Source organism: Somniosus microcephalus, chromosome 6 (assembly GCF_052327205.1).
Source record: "Somniosus microcephalus isolate GS21.2 chromosome 6, FLI_Smic_1.0, whole genome shotgun sequence".
NCBI lineage: Eukaryota > Metazoa > Chordata > Chondrichthyes > Squaliformes > Somniosidae > Somniosus > Somniosus microcephalus.
In genome coordinates, this window is record NC_140992.1 from 42,679,391 (window position 1) to 42,695,954 (window position 16,564).

At 44.8% G+C, this 16,564-nt stretch overlaps 1 protein-coding gene across 1 annotated transcript in view; it reads right to left on the reverse strand.

Annotated features, from left to right (window-relative positions):
• Positions 1-240: 240 nt before the first annotated feature.
• LOC147115645 (NACHT, LRR and PYD domains-containing protein 12-like) overlaps positions 241-16,564 on the reverse strand; it is a 37,891-nt gene continuing 21,567 nt past the window's right edge. Inside the window, exons 6-9 of the mRNA XM_085990077.1 lie at positions 14,675-14,845; positions 12,976-13,146; positions 5,536-5,703; positions 241-3,019 (exon numbers count right to left, since the gene is read on the reverse strand). Of these exons, the coding sequence (XP_085846203.1) occupies positions 2,911-3,019; positions 5,536-5,703; positions 12,976-13,146; positions 14,675-14,845 (619 nt within the window). The 3' untranslated portion in view covers positions 241-2,910. The remainder of the gene's footprint in view (positions 3,020-5,535; positions 5,704-12,975; positions 13,147-14,674; positions 14,846-16,564) is intronic.

Consider the following 16,564-nt stretch of genomic DNA (forward strand, 5'->3'; position numbering starts at 1 on the left):
ACACCAAAATAATTGTTACGTGAAAATATCCACCAGAGCATCAATCTGCACCCAGGAACATCAAATGGGAAATGGAGAACTTAGGACTGAAAAACTTTTACAGATTCAATTTTTCATTAAACGACTGATTAACAAAATTCATTGGTGCGAACAATCAGAACACTTTCAAATATTCAAGCTACTTTACCATTTATCCTGTCCTAATCTCTTGCTAGACTATGTGAAGAAATGACAAACAGATGGAGTGTAAGTGTTTAATAAAGTTTGAATGGAGCTCAGAGTAAAATCCACTCATTCATAAATAGCAAAGCAGAATATCACTGTCCAGTTGTACAAAAATCACAGGGAAATTTTTATCAGCATAAGGTATCGTAATAAAGTAGAAATGTGCTGAAACAACAAAAGCTTTACTATAACTAACATTATAAATGTCATAGATGTTACCATTATACACAACGTCACCATATACAATTTATAGTGTGACCTCTGCTGATTTTTTTAAACATTGTTTCAGGAATTGAAAGAAAATTACCAATATGCATCTATATTTAAAAAAATAAAAGAATCAATATGACAATATCATCAGATGGACCATTAGTAACAAACCAAAGATTCTTTTACTTTACAGATTAGAGATAGTGGCCTAGAAATTCGATTGCACCATTCCCGTTTCTCAGGCGTGAAATGGGCCGCTAGGGGTCCAATATGGCGGGTGCTGCACTGAACTCGGCCCATGCCGGAAGCACACTGCCCACCATATTGAAATAGTGTCCTGTAGGGACCTAGGGCAGAAATTTCATTATTACATTTAAATAAGGGTCTTATGCTGGTTGTAGGACCATTTTGTGAAATTGAGCTGCCCAAGTGCCTGACACGACATATGATAAACTTGTGTAGCAAATCATGGTGCAAACTGTCAAAAAGGACCCTGTGGGAGCACTATTTAAAGGGCTGGTTTATCCTATTAGGCTGCTGGTCAACTTCTGAACCTTTTTTTGGCAATTCTCATTTGCACAACTGATTGGGAGTTTTGGGAAGAATGTTTTGCAGCTGCTAGACTCCTTGTCTACCTTCCAAACATTTGAATTACCTCATAGTTGGTCTGTTAGGTCTGCCTTTGGGGCTGGACAAGGAGGGAGAGCACCAAAGAACATTGGAGCTGGAAGAGGGAGGAGGAGGTGGGCGGGGTGGGTATGCACTGCACTGCACAGGTGGCTCTACCCACAAAGGGTCTTCAGGTAACACTTTCCGTACCTCCACCTGATTCAGGAGGAATGAGGCTGCAGCAACAACTGGAGCCTCAAACCAGGGCATTGACAGCATTGCCTGTTAAGGTCACCGTGGCCCTGAATTTCTATGCCACAGGGTTATTCCAGGCTGCAGCAGGTGACAATAGCGACATCTGGTAGTTCACTCTTCACTGCTGCATCAGGGTGGTGACCAAGGCTCTCTACCCGAGCAGGAAGAGCTGCCATTCTTTCCTGGTAGACCAAACGTAGCACGACGAGAGAGCACTCAGTTTTGCCCACATTGTAGGCTTCCCAAAGGTGCAAAGGTCCATAGACTGCACTTGCAGCAGCCTGGCATTCTTCTCAACAGAAAGGAATACCAATCCCTCAACGTCCAGCTCATTTGCAACCACAAGCAGCAGTGGATCGTGCAGGTCTGTGCCCGATTTCATCATGCCAGCAGCCACGATGCCTTCATCTTGTGCCGGTTCTCTATCCTACCTTATTCCAACCTAACCATCAGGTCAGACGCTGGCTACTTGGTGACAAGGGCTATCCCCTCCAGACATGGCTCATGACTCCTGTGGGCAGAGGTGCAGAGCTGGTTTGTAATAAGAGTCGCCACCGGAAATCTCATTGAGCAAACCATCCATGAACCAGAAAATCCAGAAAAATAAAGTTTACTGCAACAACTCGCTTTATATTTGGTCATACAAAACTTGCAGAATTAAGAACCACCCTTGTGCAAATCCCTAGTGCCTGTCTTCGATGCTTGTTTAACTATCCTAGTGCTCCTACGAAGTGTATCCCCAGTGGCTATGGCTTGGGAGGTGGAAAGCTGCTGAGCTTCCATTGAGAACACTTCAGATGGCCATGGTGGGTGACCTCAAGCACCTCTGGGCCGTGAGGACCCGACGGCAGACTGCAGCATCTCAGCATGTGCCGGGGCAGACTGGCACGGCTGGCTGTGTGGCACTGACAAGGGCACTGATGGAGTGGGTGGCGAGGGAGCTTGCTCTCCCTCAGGGATCAGGGTCTCCCTCCTCCTGCTCACTGCCTGAACAAAGACCTTCAATTCTGTGTCTGAGACTCGGGGAGACCTATCTGCAGCTCTTCCAGCCATGTAGCCTAGTTTTATGCCTTTACTGCTGCCTGTAGCCACGGTGCATCTCCCCTTTAAGAAGTGCAGGCTGGATTTAAGTGGCATCAGTGATACCCGATTTCACGTCCATCCCCCCAAACAGGCGCACAACCAACAAGCAGCATGGGTAGCGCTGGCTGCACGCCTGCCTCATAACAGTAAGTTCCCATGACCACGTGAACCAGTGCGTGCAGCTTGCGTCCCGTTGCCCCTGAACGCCTGTTTTCCAGCATGAATGAAATTCTAGGCCCTTTTTGTTGCACTAAAATCAAGATACATTATATGCTAAATACATAAATCCAATTTCTTTCCAAGAATTATAATATGGAAAATCTTACAAACAATAAATATCATTAATCATAAATTGATGTGGCACTTAATATAACGAGGCATGTAATGTAACGAGGAAGCAGAGGAAGTCACCTTAGCTTTTATATCTATTTATTAATAGAAATAATATATATATTCAAAATATGTTTTTGCTATCAGAGGAATTATAGAATCAATTGCAAATGACACCAAAAGATTGTAATTTAAAGATTATGCAACATTTTTTCTTCTTTCTACAACAATCTGAACTCCCGATTTCTCCAGGCGCAGCTTCTTTATCGCCATCTGTCCGTTTGTTGTGAACTGGTTCTGCTCTAACCTATACCAGAGAGAAATATTAGGAGATACTGACAAGCTGTACATCTTGGATATTAGGTAGCTACTGTCTACTCTTTATTGCTACACTCTACCTCCCCCTACCTTTCTATATAAAACACCTTTAACTAGCACAAGTGTTGAGTTACAACAGAAATATTATATTAACAGCGAGGCTTCTTTCAGTCTGACTAACTCTACTTTGCTTTTCAAGCAACTGAAACTTTTCTTCACTATTTATAGGATGACTTTAAATGATCAATGTGAGTGATAAATATGTGGAATTATACTTTTTGAAAAAAATATTGTTGTGGCAATCTAACTATAACTGCATATGCAGTGTGAATTATCTGCCTTCTAGGAGCATAGCAAGCTGGCAACAAAACAGATAACAGAGAGTGGGGGTTAAGGGCAGCTACTCAAATGGCAAAAGTGGTGTTCCACAGAAACCACTGTTGTTCACAATTTATATTAATGATTTGGACTTGGGAATCGGAAGTACAATTTCTAAATTTACGATGACACCAAATTGGGGGGTGTAGTTAATACAAAGGAAGATTATGACAAAATACAGGAAGACATTAATAAACTTGCAGAATGGGCATTTAATTGGCAAATTAATTTCAATATAGGTAAGTGTGAGGGGGTGCATTTTGGAATAAGAATAAGGAAACCACATACTGCTTGGATAATAAGAGTCTGAATGGGGTAGAGGTGCAAAGGGATCCAGAGGTACAGATACATAAATCACTAAAAGTAGTGATGCAGGTTAATAAGGCCATAAAAAATGCAAACCAAGGACTGGGGTTCATTTCTAGAGGGATAGAATTAAAAAGCAGGGAAGTCATGTTTAACTTGTATAGAACTTTAATTAGACTACACTTGGAATACTGTGCACAGTTCTGGTCTCCATATTATAAAAAAGATATAGAGGCATTGGCGAAGGTACAAAAAAGATTTACAAGGATGATACCAGCACTGAGAGGTTATAACTTTCAGGAAATACGGAACAGGCTGGGGCTCTTTTCTCTAGAAAAGAGAAGGCTGAGAGGTGACCTGATGGAGGTCTTTAGAATGATGAAGGGGTTCGATAGGGTAGACATAGAGAAGATGTTTCCACTTATAGGGGATTCAAAAACTAGGGGCCATAAATATAAGATAGTCACTAATAAATCCAATTGGGAATTCAGGAGAAACTTCTTTACCCAAAGAGTGGTAAGAACATGGAGCACGCTACCACAAGGAGTAGTTATGGCAAATAGTATAGATACATTGAAGAGGAAGCTAGGTAAGCACATGAGAGAGAAAAGAATAGAAGGGCATACTGATAGGGTTATAGGAAGAGGGGTGGGAGAAGGTGCATCTGGAGCATAAACGCCGGCATAGACCAGTTGGGCCGAATGGCCTTTTTCTGTGCTGTAGGCTCAATGTAACTCGATATAACAATAATCTACCAATCTCAGTTTTGCCATTTTGAATCGGCCTAGCCTCAACAGCTTTTTCGGGTAGAGAGTTTCCAGGTTTCCAAAAGCCTTTGTGTGAATAAGTGCTTTCTGACATCTCCCCTGAATGGCCTAGCTCTAATTTTAAGGTTATGACCCTTGTTCCGCAAGAGGAAATAGCTTCCTCCTATCTACCCTATCAAATCCTTTAATCATCTTAAATACCTCAGTTAGATCACCCCTTAATCTTCTATATTCAAGGGATATCTACTCTATCAACTCCTTTAATCAGCTTTCTATTTATGTTATGGTTACACTCATCAGTAAACGTAGACAAAAAGAATGCACAACATTTAATAAAGTCAGATTTTATCTGAACTAAAAATAGTAAATGGCAAGCAAAATTTCATAGAAATAAATAGTCATTTCAATATTATCAAGTTTGGAAAAGAAGGTTGTGTTTAGTTTGTGACGCTTTCTACATGACAAAAAACATCTCTGTGCATTATGGATAGCTCAGACCTTCTTATTTTAGATCATGAGGGTGCAATTAAGTTTTAGTTGTAGGCTGGGAATTTTCTCGCAGCTGCCGGATGAGTTAGGTCTCCACCACAATTCCGGCAAAGTTACGGTTTCGGACTACGGGCAGCTCCAAGGAAATTCCCATTCCTCGCGTGGAATTAGATTTCAGTGGAAAGCTGGCGTAAACGGCCCATTATCCTGCCACAAGAAGCTATTTGTTCAGGTTATGTGTCAGAAATTCTCCCCTTAGATAGTCAGCGAAATGCATCAAGTAACACTGGATTTCCGTTGAATTTTTTAGAGCAAAATTGCACTATGCAGAAATACTGTCTGAATACTTAACACATCTGTATGAAATTCCTTTGTCCACTATTTTAACAGAGATGATAACTGGTTGCAAATAAACGCATTGTATTAGTACTGTAATAGTGCACAGCACAATTTCACTCCACATATTCTTTTGTTTTGCTTTTCTTCTATAGGATCTGCACCTCAAACCACATGTCAGAATTGGTGCATAGTACACCCAAAATAAATATATACTTGTTAAACTAACCTTATAACCTTCAGGCTGCCACAGGTCAGAATGAAGCTGCTGAGGTTCTTTATGGAACTGTCTGTAAGTGAGTTTTCACTTAAGTCAAGATGTGTTATTGTCTGGGTTGTGCTGAGAGCAGTCATAAGTTTCTTGCAGCATTCATCAGTGAGAGATGTTCGCTTTAACCTAAAGAGTTCAGAAATAGATAAAGAATGTAATTAGGGCTGGTGTTCGGGTTATTGTTTTGTAGCACTGAATTTTTTTAAGCGACTATGATGGAGTCTGTGGGTTTCTTTCCCTGGTTTTGCTTTATTTCTTAATATCTTCACCTCATGCCACTTTACAGAATTTATGCATGATTTGGGCTAGGATTTCTGATAGATCCAGGAATTGCAGCAAGCATATTTTGGTTCCCATTCAGTATTGCAAAATAGTCCCAATGCATGCAGGTTTATAGCTCTTGCAAACTGCAATCTGACTCCGCTGCCATAACTACAGTGGGGCAGAGTCCAGGATTAGCTACAGACATTCCTCGCCCTGTCAGACTTCCCAGGGTCAGAATAGTTGCATAAAGTGGGTGGGCATCTATGTCAGTATCAGCACAGCTGGAGTGCCTGCCGGGTGGAGAGGGAGAGAATTGCGATAATAATCAGTCACTAGGCCCAAATGCTCATAGTTCCAGCCAAAGAAGCTTTCATAGGATCATAGACCCATACAGCACAGAAGGAGGCCATTCAGCCCATCGTGCCTGTGGTGGCTCTTTGAAAGAGCTGTCCAATTAGTCCCACTCCCCTGCTCTTTCCCCAGGGCCCTGCAAATTTCTCCTCTTCAAGTATATATCCAATTCCCTTTTAAACGTTACTACTGAATCTGCTTCCACCATTTCAGGCAATGTTTTCCAGATCATAACAACTTGCTGTGTAAAAAAAAAAAAATCTCATCTCCCCTCTAGTTCTTTTGCTAATTACCTTAAATCTGTGTCCTCTGGTTATCGACCCTCCTGCCAGTAGAAACAGTTTATCCTTATTTACTCTATCAAAACCCTTCATAATTTTGAACACCTCTATTAAATCTCCGCTTAACCTTCTCTGCTCTAAGAACAACAATCCCAGCTTATCCAGTCTCTCCACATAACGGAAGACTTTCATCCCCGGTGCCATTCTAGTAAATCTCCTCTGTACCCTCTCTAAGGCCTTGACATCCTTTCAACTGCAGAGAATTGACCTTTTTCCAAGAAAGTCACTTTTCTTACAAGCAACCAACTGCAAATTTGATACCCTACTCCCACACCTTGCTATACTGTATGCCTGCTTCATGTAGACGTTCAGTACATTGGCAGCACTCGTGGGAATTCCGCCAATGTCTTCATCCCCCAGTCCTGCCTTTTTCTCTTACACCAGCAGTGAAGGGGATGGACACAAGACCTGCCCAGCAGCCCCTCCAGAAAACAGCGGTGCATCCAAAATTGGGCTTCCTGAAAGTTTTCCAGCTACCTTTCACCTAAAAATGACTGACAAATACAAGCACGATGTCTCCCAAACATTTACAGCGATTTGAATTAGAGCAGGTGAATGTCCCTTTAAATGTTGCTGGAACTGGCCATTTCCCACCATATACTGTCCACGGTTTATGGGTGAATTTAGAAAGTAGCGATGACAGCGCTACGTCTGACGAAAAGGTGTCCAGGTCCTAATCATGTCACCGAACAATAATTTAAATATATTTATCAGGCTCCTGCCTGTTTCCGGCAATCACGGGCCTTCAGTGGTAAGTCAGCAATTTTATTTTTTTATTTTCATTCCATGACTGTCCCATTCACGCTGAAACATTGTGTGGAATGGAGATGAAAATCGACCCCACAATCTCCAGATCAGATCACAAAGAGGTCCTGTTGTTACACCCCTGGGTTAAGCTATCATATAATTAGATATTGGACAGTATGGGCACACTCCTGAACACAAGGCATTCAGACTGCTTCCAGGAATAACCAAAACCACTGTCCTGGAAGAATCTCTGAGGCAGACTCGAAATTTGTAACAACGCTCATCAAAATTCCTTTGTCTGCTATTTTAATGGAAGCATTAACTCATTTATTTTAAATTGAAAAATGCCTCCACTAAAATAATAGCAGAAAACGTAATTTCATATGAATGCATTAAGTGTACATGAGCTATTATCCCATAGTGGTTAGCACTGTTGCCTCACAGCGCCAGGGACCCGGGTTCGAATCCGGCCTCGGGCGACTGTCTGTGTGGAGTTTGCACATTCTCCCCGTGTTTGCGTGGGTTTTCTCCGGGTGCTCCGGTTTCCTCCCACAGTCCAAAGAAGTGCGGGTTAGGTTGATTGGCTATGATAAATTGACCCTTAGTGTTCGGGGGATTAAATACGTGGGGTTACAGGGATAGGGTGGGATATGTGTTGGTGTAGGGGTTACGGGGATCGGGTGGGATATGTGTCGGTGCAGGCTCGATGGGCCGAAATGGCCTCTATCTGCACTGTGGGGTTTCTGTGTGTGTGTTCTGTGTGAGTGTCATTTCAATCTAGTTTTAGAATAGATCGTAGAACTGGATTTTGATATTTATCTCTGGCGCCCCCATGTGGTCTATTTGCAGGGTGCCAGGTGTAGCAAGATGGTTCTCTCTGTGAATTCTTTCCTGGCAGGGCCCAGGATACAAAAGAAGAGAATTTAGGCCTCTGCATATGGTACTGCAGCTACTCTGAGGGTGAATTGGAACTGTTTTTCTGAAGTGACTAGCATCCTAGTCATGTGATTGCTTCAGCCACACAGCAGTTTACAGCCACATTCAACTATATTTTGAAGTATATAAGGAAAAGTATGATTTGCAAATTGGTAAATTTGTATAAAGAGCAAACTAATCCCAGCGACGTACTACTTTTAGCATTTCTTAACTATTTTATATACTTTATTTAATCCTAGTCCTTTTCAGAAGAATAGTTAGTGATGTTGGAGGCAAAATCCACGGTTCTTTTGCCGCACTCCCGCTGTAAGTCCAGCGGGAATGTGGTGGAAGCGCTACAGACTAGGCTGGGACCCAGATATGCTGTGTGCCAATCTGGTTGGGGGCACAGACTCCACCTGGCCCAAACAAGGCTATTGACATGGAGAGGGAGGACCCAGCGGTTTCCTTGGCGGCTGGTAGGCCAAGAAGAAAGAGACATAACAATCTCTTCAAAGGGGCCCACTTGCGATTCCAGGCCAGGACTGTGGCCTAGATCGCTGAATAGGAAAAAACATATTTTTGAGAAGTATTTTACAGTGGCACCCTTACAAAGAGGGTAGCATGGGACAGTAGCAGAGTATTTCTAGCTGGGCCTGACCAAATCAAATCAAATCAAATCAACTTTTATTGTCATTGTTAGTGCACAAGTGCAGTATAACGAAATGTAGGCTTGCGGCTCCCGAGAGTGTACATTTGGATTAAGACATTTAAACATTCAACATACATTTGGCTTGTAGTATATTAACATAAATATGACCATAATAAAGTGCATTGGCAGATGTGCAGGCTTTAGAGTTTATTTGTGGAGTTCAGTAGGATGACAGCCCTGGGAAAGAAGCTGTTCCTAAATCTGGTCGTACGGGTGCGAATGCATCTGTAGCGTCTCCCAGATGGTAGGAGGGCGAACAGACTGTGGCTGGGGTGGGTAGGGTCTTTGATGATGGACCGTGACCGCCGTAGGCAGCGTTTCTGGTATATGTGCTCTATGGTCGGTAGCCGGGTGCCGGTAATGCGTTGGGCAGTTTTGACTACCCGCTGCAGGGCTTTCCGGTCATAGTAGCTACAGCTGCCATACCATACTGTGATACAGTTTGTCAGGATGCTCTCTATAGTGCAGCGGTAAAAGTTAGAGAGGATCAGGGGTGACAGATTACATCCCTTCAGCCTCCTTAAGAAATACAGGCGCTGCTGGGCCTTCTTCACCAGAGAGGAGGTGTTGAGGGACCAGGAGAGGTCTTCCGTGATGTGGACTCCGAGGAACTTAAAGCTGTCCACCCTTTCCACCACAGCCCCATTGATGTGGATGGGGGTGTGACTTCCGCCTTTCGACATCCTGAAGTCCACAATGATTTCTTTTGTTTTCTTGGTGTTAAGGGCCAGGTTGTTATCGGCGCACCACTTCACGAGATGCTGGACCTCCTCCCTGTAGGCTGACTCATCGTTGGTGATCTGGCCTACTACCGTGGTGTCATCCGCAAACTTGATGATGGTGTTGGAACCATTAACAGTCACACAGTCGTGGGTGAAGAGGGAGTAGAGGAGGGGGCTCAGCACACATCCTTGTGGGGCCCCCGTGTTCAGGGTCGGGGGGGGGAGGTGTGGTTACCTAATTTGACAGACTGGGGTCTGTTTGTTAGGAAGTCCAGGGTCCAGTTGCAGAGGGAAGTGTTCAGGCCAAGAGTTTGGAGTTTGGTGGCCAGCTTGTTGGGGACGATAGTGTTGAATGCTGAGCTGTAGTCCATAAACAGCATTCTGATGTAGGTCTCCTTACCATCTAAGTGATTCAGTGCCGAGTGTAGAGCAGTTGTGATTGCATCCTCCGTTGATCTGTTTGCACGATAGGCAAACTGGTGTTGGTCAAGGGAGGCAGGAACACTGGCTTTGATGTGGGCTAAGACCAGTCTCTCGAAACACTTCATTATGATGGGTGTGAGTGCGACGGGTCGATAGTCATTCAGGCACGTCACAGCCGTTTGTTTTGGCACAGGAATAATGGTAGCGGTCTTGAAGCATGTAGGGACTACTGCCTGGGCCAATGACAGATTGAAGATGGCGGTGAAGACATCAGCCAGCTGATCAGCACATTCCTTGAGTACCCGTCCAGGGATGCTATCTGGTCCAGCAGCCTTTCGTGTGTTCACTCCGCGTAGAACACCCCTTACGTCAGAGGTCGACAGAGTGAGCACCTGGTCTTCCGGGGGTGGCAAGGCTTTGGTAGCCGGCTCCATGTTGTCCCTGTCGAAGCGAGCGTAGAAGTTGTTAAGCTCCTCCGGAAGGGAGGCATCGCTAACCGGGGGACTGGTGTTTTTGCCCTTGTAGTCAGTGATGGACTGGATGCCTTGCCACATGCGCCGGGGTTCCGAGCTGTTGCGGAAGTGATCCTCTATCCACAGTGTCTGTTTCCTTTTGGCAGTCCTGATACCCTTTTTTAGGTTGGTCCTAGCTGCACTGTAAGCCGCCGCGTCGCCAGATTTAAATGCTGCGTCGCGTGCTTTCAACAGTGAGCGGACCTCTCCGTTCATCCAGGGTTTCTGGTTGGGGTATGTCCTGATATTTTTATGGGTCGTGACGACCTCGACGCAGCTGTTGATGTAGAATAGCACTGTGGATGCGTATTCCTCGATGTCATTATGGGCAAACATGCCCCAGTCAGTGCGTTCGAAGCAGTCCTGAAGCTCCGATACTGCCCCCTCTGGCCATACTTTCACTGCTCTCACTGATGTTCTCCCTCTTTTGATGAGCGGTTTGTATGCCGGGGCTAGAAACAGGGAGAGGTGGTCAGACTTCCCAAGGTGGGGGCAGGGAATGGCCTTATAAGCGTCTACAATGCTCGTGTAGACTTGATCCAGTGTGTTCTCCCCTCTTGTGGGGCAGGAGACATTCTGGTGGAATTTCGGTAGTACAGTTTTTAGGTTTATGTGATTGAAGTCCCCCACGACGATAAAAGCTCCGTCTGGGTGCGCAGTTTGTTGTTCGCTGATGGCCCTGTAGAGGTCCTTCAGTGCTAGTTTGGCATTAGCGTGTGGTGGGATGTAGACCGCAGTGATGATAACAGCCGTGAATTCCCGAGGCAGGTAGAAGGGTCTGCACCTTACCATGAGGAATTCCAAATCAGCCGAGCAGGATCTATCAATTATATCAGTGTTAGTGCACCAGGCATTGTTAGTGTAAATGCACAAACCGCCTCCCTTGCTCTTACCGGAGTCTGCAGTTCTGTCGGCGCGGAAGACCGTGCATCCTTCTAGTTGTATGGTGGTGTCAGGGATGCCGTTGTTCAGCCAGGTCTCTGTGAAGATCATGGCGCAGCATTCCTTTGTCCTTTTCTGTGTGGAGAGATCCAGTTTGATCTCATCCATTTTGTTCTCCAGTGACCTGACGTTGGCCAGGAAAATACTTGGGAGGGAGGGTTTGTGTGGGGCCCTCTTCAGCCTGTTTTGGATACCTGCTCTCTTACCCCGCTTCTGCTTGCGTTCCCTGCGCGGTCTGCGCTGACTTCCGGCTGGGGAAGGACGCCACGCTGGTCCCGGGGGTCGGGTGATGTCGGGAGGCAGATTGATGTCGCCGAGTGTAAGCCACACGCAGTCGGCCCCGATGTCTAGGAGCGTCTGCCGGCTGTACGGTAGGTCAGCCTTTAATTCCCGAATCAGCAGAGTCCAGAAGAGACTCAGAAGGAGGGTGAAAATGCTCAGTCTCGGGAGAGAAAAAGCCGCTGCGTCCGTGCGCTCCGCCATCTTGGAGTATACACCACCGGCCTGAGCATCAAGGCCACATTTTCCGACCTGTGGGGGCATGTGAGTGCCTGAGATGTGTCCTGCCGCCTGTCTCAGATGAGGTGGCCTGCCATTGGGCCTACGTATGCTGGTAATGTCATCGCCAGAGGTCACCAGCAGATGCAATGCCAGTGTAATTGCTGCGATCGCAGCCCAAGGAATTTTAGGGCCATTTTGTTTTCATAACTGAATTTGAATCTGGGCTAAGATCTCTCGTAGACCTTGGGAACGATTCTAACTCTACCTGCCCAGTGGAAGCCGGGCAGGCAGGCAGTTAAAATTGCCCAGTTTACTTACCCACCCTGGAGATGCCTGCTGAACTGAGCAGGCAGCAAGGACACCCACACAAAGCTGGCAGGATCCTTTTCTACAGATGCATGTCGAAGAGCCCCAAAAAGGTATGTTCTAAAAAAGGTTCTTTCACTTTCCTTGTAGGGTCAGGTTTCCCCTGCTGCAGTCTCGTGCTCCCTTCCTGATCGCAAAACCCGTATGGGTCGGCCCTGAGGCTCAGGAGTTAAAATATCCCGGGCCTCATTTCTGGAGCAGCGGGCAAGTGTCTAACTCACACCACACGTGCCGAAAACTGTTCCTGAGTTAAAATCGGGCCACGAGTGAATAACTAAATTATTCACCAATGTCATTGGGAGACTCGAGAAATACAAACATCCAAATAACTCTGACAAAGAACTATGAATGTTGAAAAAAGTGATTTTCTATTGTTAAACAATAGTAGAAAATATCTTGGGAAAATATTGCCCCTTCAGTAACAACGGAGTTATAATAACACTGTCCCACTGAGTCCATACAATCTAGTGTTTTTGTAATGCAAAGGCTTGAATAAAACAGAATGAATTAAACAATGTGTTCTGAATTTAAACTGATTGTCATAATAGGAATAAAATATTTTATAAATGTTTAAATGACAAACCTCGGGGATGTGCACGTACCCTAGAGTTTCCAGTTTGCAGTGTGGCTCCTTCAGTGCAGTAGACAGTGCATGCACACCTGAATTACCCAGTTTATTCATGCTCAGATCTAGTTCTCTCAGTGTCTGGTTTGTGACTAACACAGAGGCGAGTTTTTCACAACAAGTAGGTGTTAGTTTTGTATCAGTCATCCTACAAAAAATTATGTTAGACTTACATACAAATATTGGACAATCTTCACACATTTAATATCAATTATTGATACATTAATATTTATTTTGCAGGACTGAAGCCATCTTTTTGGCCCCTGCCATGAACTCTACTCCCTTACCACTGACTCCTGCCCATATCCTATCACACATTCAGGCTGAAACCGACCATGCAAAACCTTGGTATTAATTTCGACCCAGAGCCCGTGTTTCAAACCCAACATCCTATCCATCACCATGACCCTCTATTTCCACCTGTGCAATATTGCTCATCTCTGACACAACCTCAGCCATCCTGCTGCTGAAACCATATCCATGCTTTTGTCGCCTCTCCACTTGATCACTCCAATGCTTTCCTTGCTGGTTTTCCATCCTCCAATCTCCATCAACTCAAACTTTTCCAAAGTACAACCACCCATATCCTATCCCACACTAAGGGTTGGATTTTTCCCACCTCGGCGGGTCCGTGGCGGGCGACGTCCATGGCGTGTGGGGGCCTTGCATTTGTCTCGATCCTGGCCTCCATCAAGATCTTATGTAATTAGGGCTTAAGTCCGCCCTGCGAGGTTCCTGGCCAAATAATAGGAAGCAGGTCTGCTGACGTCATTTGATGACGCATAATCAGCCGGTTTCCTTAAAGGGGCCATGTCCAAATTGATTTTGACAGTTGTGCTGTCAGTGTTCTGCAGCATTGAGGTGCTGCAAACACTGACAATGACTGCACAAAGGTGCATGGCTGCACCCAGGCTCTCCCATGACTCCCTCTATATGCTTATGGAGGGAGTCACAGCATACAGGGAGGTTCTCTTCCCTTCCCATGGGCGTAAGAGACCTCCCCAGGACACCAACCCAGCCTGGTTTACCATTGCACAGGAGGACACAAGCAGGGATGTCGTCAGGAGGACCAGGCTGCAGTGGCACAAATCTTTCAATGATCTCAGTAGATCACGAAACGTTATTGCCAAGCCACACTCAACCTCATCCTGCTGTACCTCTCACCACCTATCTCCTCCTGCAACCTTTGGCTTGACTTTGGCCTCTTGCATGTGCGTCACTCCCTTCGCCACAACATTGGTGACGTATCCTTCAGACACCTCAACCCCATTCTCTCAAATTCCCTTTCTCCCTAAATCCCTTTGCATCTGCACTTCTCACTCCTCCTCTTAAAAAAAACATTTTCAAAATCCGTCTTTATGACCAAGCACTCAATCTCTCCTGCTTTGGCTCAGTGTTTGTTTTCTCTATCTATCTTCATTGTAAGGCATATTGGAACATTAAAGATGCTATATAAATGCATGTTATGGTTGTTGTTGCTGTTTTTCTTGAGTGTCCTTGACCAGGTGGCCACCCTCTATGGCCACCACCAACAAAAGTCCCACAGTATACAACACTAATGTAGCAGTATATAGAACTATGCCGCCACACTTACTGCATCAATATCCCTTCAAAAAGTAAAATTTATAATCACACTAGTATGTAAAGCTATGATTTCTTTTTATAAATCTGCTTACAACAGTGATTGTATTGAGCAGCTTCGGTCCATCAATGCCATAGACAATACGTTTATTCCAGCGTCTTGAATAACATTGGAACTTAGATCCAGATGGGTCAATGTGCGATTGATTCTGATGGCAGAGGTAAGTTCTTCATAGTTTTTCTGCGTCAGACAATTGTTGGCCAACCTTTAGGGTAGAAATTTTTTTTTTTTTATAAGTGCATGTGCAAGGAAATTAAAACAAAAGCTCTCCATACTAAAAATTAAAGTTTCAGGATTTTGTTGGCGATGGAAATATTATTTGGTAGGTACCATTTGGCATTAGAAACCATTTGATCCACAATATTTGCTTGTGTATATGGAGCTGATCAAGTGACACTGATTCGTTAATGCTATTTTGTAACAGCATGTTTCTGGCATCCACACTGAGATCTATGATTATAGATATGGAGGCAGTGGAAAGAAGCTGCAGAACATCTAGCAAAGCTTTTGATCACTGAACCATAAACAAGAAGTTAAAGAATATCGATCAATTCTCATTGAAAAGACACTGGGGGTGAAATTCGTCATGGAAGTAAATAGAAAAGAAAGTCGAGCGGAGAGTAAAACGGGCTGCCCGTTCACTATCGTCCATTTTGCGTTGCTGCGCAAAACAAATTTCACCCCCGTTGAGTGGGGAGGTTAGGCCTATATTCGCTAGAGTTTAGAAGAATGAGAGGGGATCTCATTGAAACTTATAAAATTCCAACAGGACTAGACAGACGAGATGCAGGAAGGATGTTCCCGATGGCAGGGGAGTCCAGAACCAGGGGTCACAGTCTAAGGATAAGGGGTAAGCCATTTAGGACTGAGATGAGGAGGAATTTCTTCACCCAGAGAGTGGTGAACCTGTGGAATTCTCTACCACAGAAGGCAGTTGAGGCAAATTCATTAAATATATTCAAGAAGGAGTTAGATATATTTCTTAAGGCTAAAGGGATCAAGGGATATGGGGAGAAGGCCAGAACGGGGTACTGAATTTGGATGATCAGCCATGATCTCATTAAATGGCGGAGCAGGCTCGAGGGGCCGAATGGCCTACTCCTGCTCCTATCTTCTATGTTTCTATGAGATGCAGCTGAAAATTCCAATAGGTGGGAACATTCCACTGGCATTAACCATGCAAGGAAGGACCGTAGAAATGGTTTCTTTGGGATGTTTGCCGGCTCTCTACTCTGACTGTGCACCCCACCATTTCCCAGTTCATGTTTCCCACAGATGTGAGTAGATAGCAGAATGCGTGAGAGCTTCATTACTGTTGCATAAAAATGAGGTAATTGCTGTGAAACTCTTCATTTTCCAAATTTCAGGTGGAAATCCTGCCCAGCATTAAGTCTTCCTATTGAAGCCTGTGCAGGTCTTTGCTACCTTCCTTGCTGCTCTTCTTCCACCTGGTCTGGGAGTCTCAAGGATAAACCCGATAGTGTTCTCGTGTTCAGCAATTAAGAACATGCAAATCCTGTGAAACAATTCTTGCCCTCCACAAACTCACTCTGCAAAAGTATCTCACAGACATACACTTGCCAAAATATCCAAAACCTTGACCCAAAAGCACCCTAGAAGCCTAAAATGACTAACCAGAGACTTACCTAATGCAAGTGAGTCACCCTTTAAATAGTGCTTGTAAAGGCTCCTTGCCAACATTTCCCGGCATGGTTTGCTGGGCAGGTTTAGGGAGTGACATTTCAGGCACACGCAGGTACCTATTTTACAAAAGGGTCCTGATTCAGGCACTGGACTGTTATTAACATATTTAAACGATGCCTGCATTTGTTTCAGGCAGTCGCCAGGGACGCCTATGAAGCGCCCGAACCAAAATGACACCGGGTCCACATCCGCGCCGCTCCATGTGGGACGCCACGCTACA